The sequence below is a fragment of the Chenopodium quinoa genome, unplaced genomic scaffold (genome assembly GCF_001683475.1).
Source record: "Chenopodium quinoa cultivar QQ74 unplaced genomic scaffold, ASM168347v1, whole genome shotgun sequence".
NCBI classification, from domain to species: domain Eukaryota; kingdom Viridiplantae; phylum Streptophyta; class Magnoliopsida; order Caryophyllales; family Amaranthaceae; genus Chenopodium; species Chenopodium quinoa.
The window spans coordinates 3,213,063-3,229,328 of NW_018743920.1; the positions used below are offsets into that span (position 1 = coordinate 3,213,063).

The 16,266-nt window shown below is 31.2% G+C and overlaps 2 protein-coding genes across 2 annotated transcripts; both read right to left on the minus strand.

Moving 5' to 3' along the window:
• Positions 1-3,879: 3,879 nt before the first annotated feature.
• LOC110687703 lies at positions 3,880-6,348 on the minus strand. The gene is made up of 5 exons (XM_021864325.1): positions 6,146-6,348; positions 5,931-6,012; positions 5,506-5,805; positions 5,286-5,402; positions 3,880-4,038 (listed from the first exon to the last, which is right to left on the minus strand). Exons 1-5 carry the CDS (start codon positions 6,346-6,348, stop codon positions 3,880-3,882), a joined length of 861 nt encoding a protein of 286 aa, XP_021720017.1.
• A 2,628-nt stretch (positions 6,349-8,976) lies between these two features.
• On the minus strand, positions 8,977-10,616 carry LOC110687604. The gene has a single exon (XM_021864244.1). The coding sequence runs from the start codon at positions 9,793-9,795 to the stop codon at positions 9,199-9,201; it is 597 nt and encodes a 198-aa protein (XP_021719936.1). The 5' UTR covers positions 9,796-10,616; the 3' UTR covers positions 8,977-9,198.
• Between the last annotated feature and the right edge of the window lie 5,650 nt (positions 10,617-16,266).

The window sequence follows — 16,266 nt, forward strand, 5'->3', positions numbered from 1 at the left end:
CGAGGGTGTTGGAGAGGGTTCATTGCGAATAGATGATAGATTATTAAAATTAAGAGGCAGATTGTGAATGCCGATGATTACTGAATCTGGTGATCTCTATGCAAAGGTTGATCTTCAACCATGCAAATCCCTTAAAAATTGGGAGCTTTATACTCTGTGTTTACTATTTTTGCCTTTTTGGACTCTCTAAAACAGAACATCGAAAATATTAAGGAACTTGTCTGTTATAACTACTTTACAGACTTCAAAAACCTGTTTCATGCAATCAGACCACAATACCAATTTGTTACTTCTGCTTATCAAAGTTGGGACTTTGATGTTATTTTGGCTAAATCGTATTAAAAAGAACCTACATTTGTACTCCGTACTAATCTTTTATGGAGTACAGATTATGTCTATGTATTTAAAAAAAAATTGACGGGTTAAGTTAGTTATTGAAAAGTGAAGGCGGCTTTTTTGATAGTAACAGCCCTAACAGGGGGAGTAATGAAGTTCATTTAAAAAATTCATTGCATTAATATGCTCCATCTTGTTTGTAGCTCCTCAAACCAATGAAACCATGGATTGCTTTAATTCTAAGCAAATGATATTTATCGCATACTTTTGTGTATTGCACAAGGGATAAAACGAAAGGTTTACATGTTCTTTCAATATTTATATCCTAGTTGTTTGAATCGTGTACAAGTATAATTCCATTTTATTAAAACAAAAATTTAGTTACGACGTTTACTTGATTTATAAGGAGGAAGTTCATTCTTAAGCTAGGAGCCTAGGAGCTAAAATGATTAAAGGAAGAAAAGATAAATGAATATGAGCAAAGATGGGATGTTAATTAATTACATAGTTGGGAGTGTATATGTTATACAAAGTATATATATGACCTAGTATGCATTAAATTATGTGATGGTATAACTTGTATCATTAATATCTTTTAGATATAAGAAAGTTTATGAAACATTGATATTTTTGAAACATTATATATACGAAGTATATGCTTTGACATACAACATGATCTTACCTAATTTTTTTTATACATAAAAAATGTGATAAAGTTTTTCTTTACTTTGATTATATGAACAATAAATGTGAAGGATGGATAAAAAAGGAACAAAGATAGTAAATAGCACGTATTATGTAACATCATATTCGCCAATTTTTGTTTTTCATTTATCCAAAATTTCTTTTGAAGTATGTACTAATTTGTATGAAATATGTACAACTATATATATATATATAAACGAGAATATAGCCAATTTAACATGATATGAAGTTGTGAGGGAACAAGTTTAAGAGATTAACTCACCCTCACAATTTTTTTCAGCAACTGACCAATGGCTTTAACTTTTTTGAAAAACAATGGCCTTAACTTTTATTATTAGCTAAATTATAATCAGAAGTAACTACATTTTCAGTAATAGACGAATATGTTTCCATTTACAGTCTAAAACAATAGTAATTCGGAAATTATTTGTGGATAAATAGAGTACATAAATAACTTAGTGGATTTATTAAATAAAGGGGTAAAGGAAAAGAAAAACTTATCCAAGTCTCGCACGGGTATAGTCATGCATGACCTGAAAACGATAAACCCAATTCTATGGATGTGTGGCGAATTGTATAATAGCACCATGATTTATGCTGCATGGCTGAATATTATGTTACAAAACGTAAAAGTCATAAATATCATCTGAAAAAAAAAAAAATACTAATGCATTCAAATATTATTAAACCATGTCGGTTTTAATTTCACTCATTTAATTGGTTCTTAACTTTAACCACCACTTACCTTAACCTATCATATACGTGTGCATGAAGTGGGCACCATTTTTAAACACTTCTAAGCTAAGGTTTCTTACTTCAAAGGATGACGTATTGCATGAATGCATGTGCTACTATACAATCATAAAACAACTATTATAAAAATCGAGCCAACAAATTATTGGATCAGCTTGACTCCAGCTTAATCAAATGTCTCACTTTCAAATCTCGAGAATAATGTATCAGTTAACATCTATTGACTGTAAGAAATCTGATATGACTACTTAAATTTTAATTTAGTCAAAATCTAACAGATTCTCTATAACTGGTCTAGGTGATCGAAATATGTAGGTACACTTGATCTACAGAAAAGATAAACGGCTAGTCCATAATAAAAACATTATCCCTGGCAGATCGAAGATTAACCGTGCATGCATATGGCCTGGGAACTTCAATTGAATAAAAATCTACTGCAAGATGGATCAGCAAAACATTGGGAAAGTAAAGCATTTCAAAGCATAAAATTTGCAGGAAAACGTACGTATGTACACACATGCACACTCAGGCCAGGAACTAAGGATTATTATCCACTGGTGTTTGGGAAAGAACGAATTAAATGTTACAATACGAGTTTTGCTTTCTTTGTGTTACACATGTTCTGTTACAACTTTGTGAATGTTACACGTCATGCAAATTATGGATAAAATGTTCATATTCCAAAGATGGAAGTTATATCAGAGTATGTGGGTTTTAAGTTGTTTAAGTATATATAGTTTGTTTTGCAGAAGTTTATTTGCACGTACAATAAGAGAATCAGAATGGCGCAGCAGCTGCTTTAGTGCTTTTGACTTAGCCGTTGCTCGTTGCTTATGGTTTGTGGCAAGTGTAGATGTGCTTATAAGATTGGACCACATATGAGCTTGTTACATATTATAATAGTATTCCGTACGAATTTATCTTATGTTTGGATCGGATTTAGTGTTACACCCTTTTATGTTCTCCTTCTCCTGTATATGGTCTTGTGAGTACAGAGGGAGTGAGAAAAATGTGAGGGAGCGAATTGATTGTATAATTACACCTGGGTGTTAAATATATGAACAAACTGATATGCTCATTATGTTAACTTGTCTAAATTGTTTTTCAATATATGAACTAGCACTACTAGAAAACAGCTTGATTCCGACGGAAAAAATCCATTGGAATTCCATCAGAATGTTCTGTCGCGAAACAATATGTAGGAATGTCGACTATTTCCGAGGGATTTTCCGTTGGAAGATCATATTCCAACGTATTTAAATCCGTCGGCGCATAATATGACTTAATTTGAGATTCCGTCGCAATTTTCCGACTGAATTCTTCCGACGGAAAAATCCGTCGTAACCATACAAGTTTCCGATGGATTATTTCCGTCGAAAGGTCTGTTTTTTGCGACGGAAAAATAATCCGTCCGAACACTTTACGGATTTATCCGTCGCAACGTTCCGACGGATTTTTTTTCCCTTGTAAAATATATGATTTCCGACGGAATTAAGCTTCTGAAAATCCGTCGCCATATTCCGACGGATTATTTTTCCGTCGTAACAAACCTGCTTCCGATGGAAAATACTATTAAAAATTCCGTCGGAATTTATCCTGCTAATTTAACAAATTAATCGATTTTTTTTGGAATTACCACCATTCGAAACCTATACCTCCTGCACCTAATTCAAGATAAAATTAAATTCATGATTATGTTTTATGGTTCACACAATGGATATATATATACATTGTGTGCAACCATAAAACATAATCCAAATTAAGTACATGTACATACTACATACACAAATGTTAAGTTGTAGCCGGAGTACCCTACCCTGCACCGCCACTACCCGAGTCGTCCCTGAGGTCTCGACTCTGAGATTGAATGGTGGAACATGTGTCGTTGGGGAAACGACGCATAAACTCATCCCACTTCTCCTGGTTTCTCCTCTCTATTGCGGCCATTTGGGCTTCAAATCGGGCTTCCATCTCGACTTCTAGTTCACTCCGGATTTCACTGCGAAGAGCCTGCACCTTATGCTCCATCTGATCCTGCATCTGGGAAACAACGGAAGGCGTGTACTGCTGTGAAGACGTGGAAACTCAACCCATCTTGTTGCCATAGTAGAGTTGTGCACTTTGGCCAAGTCCCTTCACACGACCCTTCTTGTTGCGACCACCCACAGTTTCGAAGTACAACTCATTCGGACTCTTCCGAATCCCTTGAGTGCTTGTTTCTTCAATTTTCTTCTGGTAGGCCTCCTACAAGATATACATATGAAAAGGAGCACCTTACTAAGTTAAAGTAAGCATTTTCAACAAAATAGAACCAAGTACACGACCTAAATGACTTCTACTTTGCCCATTTTCTTCATTTCTTTCCAAATGAACTCTTTCTTTTTCATAACATGTCAATAATAGATAGTTTTAGGTGTATAGGGCTTGAAATCACAAAAAAAAAAAAAAAAAAAAAAAAAAAAAAAAAAAAAAACTAATTAACTAAGTTTTAGGAACCATTTTCATCCAAATTCATCCAAGTAAGGCCGAAATGAATTCTACTTTGCCCATTTCCTACATTTACCAAATGAACACTTTCTTTCTCATAACATGTCAATAATAGGTAGTTTTAGGTGTTTAGGGCTTGAAATCACAAAAAAAAAAAATAAAAAAAAAAAAACAATTAACTAAGTTTGAGGAACCATTTTCATCCAAATGTGGCTTAAATGACTTTTACTTTGCCCATTTTCTACATTTCTTACCAAATGAACTCTTTCTTTCTCATAACATGTCAATAATAGGTAGTTTTAGGTGTTTAGGGCTTGAAGTCACAAAAAAAAACCAATTAACTAAGTTTTAGGAACCATTTTCATCCAAATTCATCCAAGTATGGCCTAAATGCCTTTTACTTTGCCCATTTTCTACATTTCTTACCAAATTAACTCTTTCTTTCTCATAACATGTCAATAATAGGTAGTTTAGGTGTTTAGGGCTTGAAATCACAAAAAAAAAAAAAAAAAAACACCAATTAACTATGTTTTAGGAACCATTTTCATCCAATTTCATCCAAATGTGGCCTAAATGACTTCTACTTTGCCCATTTTCTACATTTCTTACTAAATGAACTCTTTCTTTCTCATAACATGTCAATAATAGGTAGTTTTAGGTGTTTTTAGGGCTTGAAATCACAAAAAAAAAAAAAAAAAAAAAAAAGAAAAACCAATTAACTAAGTTTTAGGAACCATTTTCATCCAAATGTGGCCTAAATGACTTCTACTTTGCCCATTTTTTACATTTCTTACCAAATGAACTCTTTCTTTCTCATAACATGTCAATAATAGGTAGTTTTAGGTGTTTAGAGCTTGAAATCACAAAAGAAAACCAATTAATTAAGTTTTAGGAACCATTTTCATCCAAATTCATCCAAGTATGGCCTAAATGACTTCTACTTTGCCCATTATCATGAAATCAATCATTGAAGTTTAGATTCTAAGTTATATTGAAGTTCTTACCGCAATTTGCTTTGCTTTGGTGTTGGCTGGCACTGTGCCTTTCCCAGGCACATCCTTGAAGTGCGTCTTCAGAAAAAGCTCAGGAGCTGTTGGTAACTGGCCTTGATTCTTCTCCGCCTTTGATTATACATGCAAAAAATCATCGTTATAAATGTCACACCACCATTACATTGTAATACACAAATGCCTTCTATTTTACTTGCCTATTAAACAAACTTACCATCCTTTTTGCATGTTGGATAGCTGACATAGAACCCTGATAATGGGTTGGTTCAACCGCATTTTCCATCGAACCGCCCCTTCTGTTCTTCCGATTTTGGGCCAACCGCTTCTTATACGTCGGATCTGTGGCAACAATGTCCATCATCTTCTTGTGGACTTCCTTATTGAGCCAGCCTGGCTTGGCGCCATTCATCTTGTGTGTGACTGTGTGGAACATGTCACGTAGGCGAGTTGCAAACTTCCTTTCAAAAGTGATCTTCACATGCTCGTTCAATTGAGGTGCCCATGTGTATTGTTTCTGCGAATGATAAACTTTAAAAGTTATAAACTCAACTCCATCAATACACTTAATAAAACATGTATTAACTAAGTTAAAAATAGCATGAACAAGTTCCACCAGTGTTGTTTCGTTCCTTCATTAACCTCTCCAAAATTCCTCCAAGGGTCTCGATAGTATCTAGCTAGCGTACCAGAGACCGCACTCCTCACCTTGTTATCATCAAACCTACAATAAACGAGAAACAACAATGTTAGATGATCATCAACAAAAAGTAATGTAGAACTTGTTAGACGTAATAAATAGGTTAATTTTTCGAGCTTAAGAATATAAGTCCAAATCATTAAATGTACGTACGTACCAAAGCGTAGTAGGGTCTAATACCGGCAACTCTGAATGCTGCTGTATCTGATCTCGTGGTTGGCTGAAGGCGGGCTCCTTAGTGGCACCCAAATCATGTGCCTCCGCTTCCTCCATTTCTTCGTCGGAGTAGTCGATCACCATTGGAGCTTTACCTTTCCCCTTTGATTTCTTCGACGATTCCCCATCTTTACCCCCCGTCATGACCACCTGAAATAGTTGTTAGTAACATGACATGATATTATAAATTACAAGTATAGTGCAATGTAATAAAATTTTATACAAAAAGTAATAATTTATTATAAGATCAAGTCATATTTTGATTTTACAATAACAAGCAAATTCAACGAATGTTTTGTTGATGATCAGCCTATTTCTAATAGTGTACTTATAGTAGTTTAGTACTTGTTCCTTTATGTCAATCTTACTCAATCTTAATATAATTAGTATGAATGTTTTGGAAAAAAGTCAAAACAAGTTAATGAATCATTACTAATTTAAGAAACATTTGCATAAAAAAAATAATAATAAAAAAAATTAATTTAAGAAACATAAACATTGTTTTTCAAACATTCTAAAATAATGCATAAATTACTTCTAGCTATTTCAATTCGTACATTAAAATCCTTCAAGAAGTTCTAATGTTATACACCTTATACTCGCAATACTATTATTAAAATGAAATATATCGAGCAGAGCTTATCCTTATACTACCTCCGTTTTTTTTAGTTGACAAGTTTTGACTATGTACACTATTCACATAACTTATTTTGGCTTTGTTTTGTGATTTATGTTAGATAAAAACATAGTCATGTGGGTCTTGTTAGTTTCGTTTCAACGTCTAGTATCCAAATATCAAAATTTTATAATTTTTGCTAATACTCAATTAAAGATATTTACATTTCAAAGTATGCGTTGGCAAACGTACATAAAATGTGTCAACTTATAAAAAATAGAGGAAGTATTGTACTCCGTATTATTGTTATTAAAAAATCGAAATTATAAAAAAAAAATTAAATATAAAAAAAGAGTTGGGTCCACATGAATAGTGGGGCCCAAATGTTTTTTTCGGTTGAAAAGAGAGCAGTTAACGTATGAGCTGCATGTGAGCTGATGTTATACTAGTAGTATATTTATGAGGCATAAAAATAAAAGCCGTAAATATTAAAAACAGAAAAATAAAATTGATGAGTTACCACGTCCACTATGCCTGCATTGCAGCATAACAGCCTGCCTTTGCATAGGCAATAATAACTACTTCTCTGAATAGATGCTCATGTGCAACTTTGCGTCCTATTCTCAATTTAATTTAATATAATAAGGAAATTACATGTATATATTTATATTGTATACTCATTTATTAAGTTATTATTAATTTGCACCACAAAATAATTATGTTATAATTATTAATTGCTTGTTTTATGGGGTGAGAATATACTTAATTGCTTGTATAAGCTTGCATTACTTTAAGCATGATGGTTGATTTGTATCGTGCATGCACTTTCTTCATGAATTATTATTTTTATTTATTATTAATTCTGACTTTCTGATATGGAAATAATTCATGTTGTTCACTTATTAGCTTATATGGAGTACTATAATTTGTTGTAAATGATCAATAATATAATCTTGGATCAATAGCTTGAGCCAAATGTATTATGGTTCACTTTTAAAAATGTTGAATTATTTAAGGTTTAAGGTTTAGACAATAAAAAGTGTGTGCACGTGCTGATTATGCTAAAAAGATACCAAGAAAAATGAGTATACGTTTTTACACTATGTTCTAACTAAGTTGACCCATGCCTCTATTGCATTAACATAGTTTCTATAGTTGTAAAATCAGTTGAAATTTAAACTAAGCTCTCCTAATAAAATTTTAGTTAATTGTTATTTGCAACTTTGGTCAAAATCGCAAATAACAATTAACGGAGGTAGTATATTTATAATAAAGGAAACACTTGAGGAGGGTAGATTTTATTGATCCATCTAAGGTCTTCACACTTCAACATATACTCTCTTTTTTAGATCTTATTTGTCTATTTGAACAAGAATAAAAAATAATGGTAAACTTAAAGGGATGATTTACAAAAGTATGGTTAGTTTAAAACTTATTTACGCTTTTACGTCGGAATCAAACTTAATTATGTACTAAAACCGCTACTTAAGGTAGCGGTTTGTCTCTAAAGAAAAATTACCCCAAATGTATTACCGAGCTTACGTGGACTGTATTTTCGTAAATAAGTTTCATTCCAACGCAAAACTGTAAATAAGTTTTTAAAAAGCTATATTTTTTTAAATCATTCAAACTTAAAGCAGAAAGATTAAACATTTGTTATTCCCTATAAAAGTTTGATTATTGCTTCCCGACTATCATGGGAAAATTGTCTTATAGTGTTTTCTAAGAAAATTACAACATGATTACCATATTCTGAATCCATAATCTATGATTGGATACCATAAAATAAAAATGTACAACTTAATTTTACTATAATTCCTTAGAATAAAAGGACAAATTAGAGGACAATTCTCAATCAAAATAAAATATTCAAATCTCATCATATATCACGGCTTGTTGATTGATAGCAAATGAAGGGAATTAATTACAATACTTCTAGAAATAAATCTGTTTCTCAAATGAAATTCTAGTTCCTACTTCCTAGAAAATACAACTGAATTGGTATCAAATAATAGAGCTTGAGTCAATTAGATGACCTGGTAAAGTTTACGGAATATTTATTTTGAAGTCAAAATCTATTTTCCCGTCTTTATGCGTGAAAATAAACATGTGCGATAATATTAACATAAATACAATATGAAAAAAACGATAATGAATTAATGATAGATGAATGACTGATCTATTAAAAACTAATCAACCATTACAAACAGAACAAATTTGTTTTGTTTTAATGAGAAAAATCTACCTCATTCCCCTTGCATACATTTTTTTTTTCCAACAAAAATGTAGTAATAGGGAAGGGCAAACAAACCCAACAAAAAAAAAAATGGCTAAAATTTATGAAAAAATCATAACCAAAAGTTTAATTAGTAGTAAAATCATCTGCACAACTGAGGAAGGGAAGGCTGAAGAATTTGATCACAATCAGGTGAACAACAACCACTCAAAGTAGAACTCATAACATCAATATCAGATGCATGAAACTCAAAACTTTGAGACATTTCATGGAAGTAAAACTCTTCTCTCTTATGCTGTACCATCTGTAAGATCTTCTCAAACACCGCGACGTCGGAAGGGATCTTAAGGACACCTTCTTGATGGAATCCGAACTCTTCTTCTGCTTCTCTTAGCAATATTCCAAATGCTTGATGACCTAAGTATTCTGTTGGAATCACATATCTCTTAAGCTCTTTTCCTACGCAAACTGCTAAGTAACCTTTTGGAACATACTCTGTTCCTGAAACAGAGTTGTCTGAAAATGAAAGTGTCTTTTTTAAGAATTTTATGCCTTTATTTCCACTACTGCTACCACCACCATTGCTCGCAGTGGTGGTGGTAGTGGCCGAGGCCGTGTTTGGTGATGTAGTGGTGGTAATTGTGTTCGTTTTAGATGCATTAGCTACTTTTCTCCATTTTTTGAGGATTTGTTGTAGCCTCACTATATCTCTAATTTTGTTGGATTTTTTTGAATCCATGATATTTTTTGTTGTTTTTTTTTTTTTTTCAAAAAGTGAGATGAGGGGATGATTGGTGAAGCAACTATGTTAGGGGGCAATTTAAAGGGGATGGAAAGGGTTAAGGGGTTGAATTTTTTATTTTTGTTTGAATATTTTAAAGAAATAAAATAATATACCTACTAGAGTACTAGCTAAACTATAGTTTATATTTATTTATTGAAAATTGTATATTTTTATGTTATTATATAGTTTGAGAGAGTGGAAGTTTTATTTAGTTTAATTAGTTGGTGTTGCAACTGCCTCAAGAGTCGAATAAATCATTCAGGGGTGTTTAATTTAGAATTTCGATGTAATGGAGTTTCCAGATTTTTCAACAACTAGACAGTTGGCTCCCCTAGGTAGGTATGTTTCCTTTCTTTCCATATTGGCTGTTTTAGATAATTTCATTTATAAAAATTGTTGCGTTTTTTTTTTTTTTTTTTTTTTTTTTTTAAAAAAAAATTGCTAAAATAATTTATTGAACATAGATGTTGAATACATTATCGAAAATAATGCTACCTCTATCCGCAAATAATAAGTTAAATTTGATTGATGGTTGATTTATTCTAATTCATGTTAGTTTCTTAAATTAAATTTTTTGTACTACGTATGTGAAAACTAGAAACTGATGATTCCAATTAAATAATGTTGTTTATTGATCTCAAATTTAGCAAATTTGACCCTGGCCTTTGGTGGCTTGGTGCCACAGAGTCACAGACCCTAAAGGACCATGCACCAAGCTTTAGTATTTTAGTAAAACAAGAGGTTTTGGAATATGTAACTGTAGCTAAAAAAAAAAAAAAAAAAGACTTTGTAGTCTTTTTAATTAAAACCTATTTTAAGGGGTTAAATTGAATCATCGAGGTGATGAAAGTATGAGTGCATGACGTTATTTACTGCTTCTAGCTAGCAGATCTTTATTTTCTAATTTTCATTTAAAATTCTTATATACACTCGGATGCACTTAGAGTTAGGTAGAACTAAGGGTATTTTTTATACTAATTTAATATTTTTTGTCTATTTAATATCAAATGGACAAAAATAGAGATAAGTATACTCGAATGAACGTAAGAAATCTTATTTTTCATAAAGTCAAAAGTTAACTAATTTTCACATAATATATGTCATGAAATTTGATATAATGGTTGTTTCGATGAGCGACACAATTGGGAGGCCCTTCCCCATAATGTTACTGTCTTTGACTAGCTATCTTCATGAGGCAGAAAAAAGGGTTAGTGTATTATTTAATTGAAGGGGAAGGGTAATTTGACTTAGTTGCCTTTAACCAAATTAATTAATCTTAGACAAGAAAGATCGACATGGTTGAAATTGTGAACCAACTTTAGAACGAAGAAGAAACAAGCATTAGGTAGCAAAAATACAAAACAAACAAATGTACAGTAAAACTTCATTAAAAAGTTAACCTATCCTTAACCGCCACACTATACACTCTACACTAAACACTACTTCGTATTTATCTGACTATTTCGGTTAACCACGTATGGTAATGATGTGTTTCATCGGTATATTAATTATAGATCGTGTTTGGTGAAAAGTTGAAAGCTGAACTTGATTGTATTAACTGATTTTGATTAGCTGGTTGTATTAACTGATTTGACTACCTTATTTTATTAGTTGATTGTGTAAAAGTGTTTGGTAAATAGCTGATTGCTTAAAGTTGTTTCAGTATGTGAAATAACCAATAAGTTAATAGTAAGGGTAGGTAGTTGTAGTTGGATTTTAATTTAAATAGGGGCCGGTATAAGTGTCACTTAACCGTAAGATATTGAATAAGCTAATTGAAAAAGTTCTTAAAAGGAGCTTTTTGAAAAATAGATTATTTAGTGGAATAAGCCCTTTGAATAAGTTTTCCACCAAACACCTTGAATTAGCTTATTTAATAGTCAATAAGCTAATATTGGTCAAATAAGCTAATTTTGCTCAAATAAGCTAGTTACCAAACACAACCATAATTTTTAACTTAGACAAACAATGATACATACGTCATTAGGTTTGCATATAAGAAAATAAAAAGTAAAATACTAATTTAAATCAGCGTTCATTATATTTAATAGGTTTATTTTCATGTATTTCTAAATTAATTATACGGGATATCAATTTAAAAAGCTACTCGATATTATTAAATGCTTAATAGTTAATATATGTAAACCGGTAGATTTTGAGTAGGCAGCAGAGTGTAACTAAATTTAGCTGCAGCAAAACTACCATATAACAGATGTATAGTTCCCCGGAATACAAGGTAAAATGCCTCCCTTCATACCAGGAGCTGTATTAATTATAAGCTTATTATAGTATGTAGTAACTACTTCAACAGTCAAAAACCATCAAACGCAAATCTCTCTTTCTTGATTTCATGTTCGTAGTACGAGTCTTATATTTCTTCCCTTTTCTTTGCATTGGTGCCCGTGACTCTGTTGTCGTTTATTAAACAATGATGAATTGAACATATACACAAAGGTAATGTTACGATACGGATATAGATACGTATACAAGTAGTCGTATTGAATTGGTTCTAAGCTTCGCTTATATATACTTCGTATTTGTATATTGAATTATAAACATTCCGACTTTTAAAGATGTACTTGTATATTTTATTATCTATCCTTTCATTATTATTACTTCTACTTAATCTCAAATTGCACCTTAATTATCCTTGATTAACTTTTTATAAGATTGACTATTTGACTTTATGTTATTATAATTTATTAACATAGTATGCCAATAATATGTGAATTGTCTTATGCTATGAATAACTTCTGTTAGAACAAGCAATACGATGACTGTGAGCAGTGGGTAAGTGGGTGAACAACTTTTTACATGTCAAATCTGCATTGATGGTAAAACTTACTATGATTAAAGTCAAAATGTGGCTAAATGCATGCCTAAACATGCTATTGTTGTTTTATCAATAATTATGCACATATGTGTATATGTATATGGAAAAACGTACATTACTACATCTACCTATTGAATAGATAACTCACCGCTAATATAACTTTAAAATATACTTCACTGTGCTCCGTAGATAAAATAATTGTACCTTATTAGCTACCACTACTCTCTATTAGTGACTAATAAACCAGTGTTGTTCCGCTTTTGAGCATCTTGTTCATTCGAGGCATACCCAATGTGTTATTGTTGGTTTTGCTACCTTACATAATTACATTCATCCAAAAAAACAAATACTACGTACACTTCAAACCTTCTACTACTCTTCATCAAGTTGGAGGTTGAGAATTATGCATGATCGTCAAATAATAAAACTTAAGGTGATCTAATACCTCGTGATAGTCCAAACTAGCATTATTCACGCTGATATTGACAATAAACCACCAACTAATTCCTCCACCTCTCTTGTACAAGTAGACGAAGAAGTATACGTACATGCACATAACACAATTGTTTTATAGAGACATCAGAAATTTGGGGAATTGCTTTGAAGAACGTGGAGAAAATGGCAATAGAAAGGGTTCCATGTGAGAACTCCTTACTATCCTGCCGTGAATTGATAATATTATTAACAATTAAATAAACAACCAATTGAATCAAAATAAATAATAATAGACCTACATACAATTATATAATAGACTATATTATAGTCCCTATTAATTAACAAAATGTTTAAGGTGGGTTATTATTGTTAGCATGTGATAATGTGATTTGGTAGTATTACGTACTTCTATTATGAAGTAGTACTATCATTTTTATCAATTTTAATGCAGTACGAAATCCGTCCTATAAAAGTTGATTAATCATTGATTAGAGAGTAATTATATTATTTCCTTATTGTTGTTTTTTTATAGGTACATATCTTCCCCAAATCGCCCGTTATCTATAAGATGATTTGGTGAAGTTTTAATCTTTAATTAAGGGGGAGGAGAAGGCAAAAATGAGGTTAATCATGTGATCTGCCCTAATGTTAATTTGCTGATGTAGACATACAGTTTAATTAAAGAGTTTTATCCTCCTTTAATTAAGTTAATTAGCATTGTTAACAGGTTTAAAGTGCACGAAAAGTCAATAAAGTGGAATTCTCTAGGAATACCCAAGTGTACAACATACATGATTATGTTCGTTTGGTAAGTGATTATAAGTCGTGGGAATGACAACGAGTTTATGTGTAAATTTGTAAAGAAAACCTACTTCATTAATCATCATATATGGTAATGTGAGTCAATCTATCCCAATTATTCACCACATTTTTTGCATAAATGCTTATTATCATACATTATCAACTCAGGTAATGGAAATTTGAGAACAAAAACACGTGTTTGGAGATAAAGTTTCAATACTATATAAACATTTAGGCTAGTGTTGCCAATTTTACAATACACTTAAAATTTGCCTAGAGAAAGATATACCGGCGACAATGGCAAGATAACGTGTGAATATTAACATGTTGCTCGGATGGCCGGGTTTATGATAGAAGTCATGATGTACCATATAAGTACTTCCAACTCAATTGACATTAACCAAAAAGGGATGGTTAATTTAGTCAAAGGTCAAAGGACGATGGGCCATTAAATGATTCTTATAATTAACTTGTCTTTGTGTTAATTTAATGACAAGTTGAAACATAGCAAGTTGAAATTCATGTTTAATTTAATAAGTTTAATAAATGTGGGAAGGGGAAATAAAGGTCTTCCTATATGATTAGCTTAAGCAGCAATTACCTAGGGAAGTACAATCCTTATTGATCGATCAATATGATTTGATTAATGATCCCAAATTACTGCTTAACGACCTTAACTTTAAAGCCTCGGCGAAAATTAAGCAACACAATCAAACACATCATGTGCAACCAAAATTTTCAACATTTTTCATCATTTTCTCTAAGAAACAAAAATCTTTAGTTTCTAATTTTGTTTCCAAGATTTTAGGGTTATGATCGTATAGCCATATAGGGTATGATTTTTTAATTTGTTTTAGCGGAAATCTAAAAGAATGATATCTTATAAGATTTGTTTAACAATATAAAAACATTTAGGGTTGTGTTTTGTAATTAATAATGATAAGCGTCTACTATTATTTACGGAATCATCTCTACAGTGGTTAAGGTTACTGCGTACATGTTGCTTTGACTCGTCGAACAAGCTAGTAGATCCTATATTAATCACTTAAGATTATGAAATTGTAAGAGAATTTTATCGGAATACTAATTGTACCATGTACAAGGATCTAATATATGGACAAAGATATAATTTTGATTGTGCAAGTTATGCTAAAATTGGCAAAATAAGCACTTTAAAAATTATTCCGAGTGAGAAAGTGAAAAGAAAAGAGAAGAGATCAAGTACAAGTTCAATAATGTTTAGAGCCTAGAAGCACATTTTATGTTGTTGGTAATTTACTTCTCTAATCAAAAGAAACATGTTCAATGTATAAAGCTTATTATTTTTGCATTGGAACCATCCATCACAATATTGACTTTGATCAATCGTAAATCTTAATGCTTCATATCGTATAAAAACAAGTGCGGCATTGGTTCAAGCATCTATTTGATTGTTCACATGGTTGATGATCCCAAATCAAACTTAATTATTATCCCTTACCATTCTGATAACACATGTACGTTTCGATATTTGATCAACCACTTGCTCACAATTGAATCTTTCCTCTACAATTTATTACTCGTATTTACTAATTATTTATATATTTATTTTTATCAAGATGCACACTTTCTAGAAGCACACTTAGTTATTTTTCAAGAATGATGTAATTATTTTGTAATTTTGCACGTTCATACTATGAACAACACTTATTTGTGGAGAAATGAATAATATAATTAAAAAAAATTAATATGTTATCTATGCATGCAAATTATTTCAAACATTATATTTAAAAAAATATGGAGTAAATTTTATTCTAATAAGTTTACATTATTTAATATTTTAATTTACTATATGTAAAACCATATCATTTGATTCAATTAACTCAACTTTTTCAACTTTTTTATTTTTTTATTTTTTTTTTATTTTTTTGAGTTTTCCACTTGCTTTTTTCAAGGTTTAATTTTTATATATTTATCTATTGTTATTTTTTCAGTAAAAAGTTAAAAACTTGTACATTAAACACACCTGAATTAAGTAATTAATCTAAAAATTTAGTATACTCTTAAATTTAAATATATAACTAGTACTAGATGAAACCCGTGCGATTGCACGGTTTGTTTGTATTTTTTCAAATAAAAATATTTTACTATATATATATTTATCTAATAAACTTTGTAATATTTGCTTGCTTACTACTTGAATTTTTTATTATAAAATGAATTATTAATTTTGTTTCTCATATTTAGTTAAAGTTCGTAATATAAAAAGATAATATTTTATTTCACAAAGTTTCATATGTGGGCTGGTCACACCGTGTGGTCGGGATTACTTAGTCAGGAGTTACTTGGTTGGTCAAGGGTTACTCAATCGACCAGGG

Excerpts from the sequence above, each read along its gene's own strand:
- LOC110687604 (XM_021864244.1), bottom strand. The coding sequence starts at position 9,795 with ATGGATTCAAAAAAATCCAACAAAATTAGAGATATAGTGAGGCTACAA.
- LOC110687703 (XM_021864325.1), bottom strand. The coding sequence starts at position 6,348 with ATGACGGGGGGTAAAGATGGGGAATCGTCGAAGAAATCAAAGGGGAAA. Across the intron at positions 5,403-5,505 it reads TCCAACATGCAAAAAGGATG|GCGGAGAAGAATCAAGGCCA; the intron begins GTAAGTTTGTTT and ends GTATAATCAAAG. Across the intron at positions 4,039-5,285 it reads CCAAAGCAAAGCAAATTGCG|GAGGCCTACCAGAAGAAAAT; the intron begins GTAAGAACTTCA and ends TATATCTTGTAG.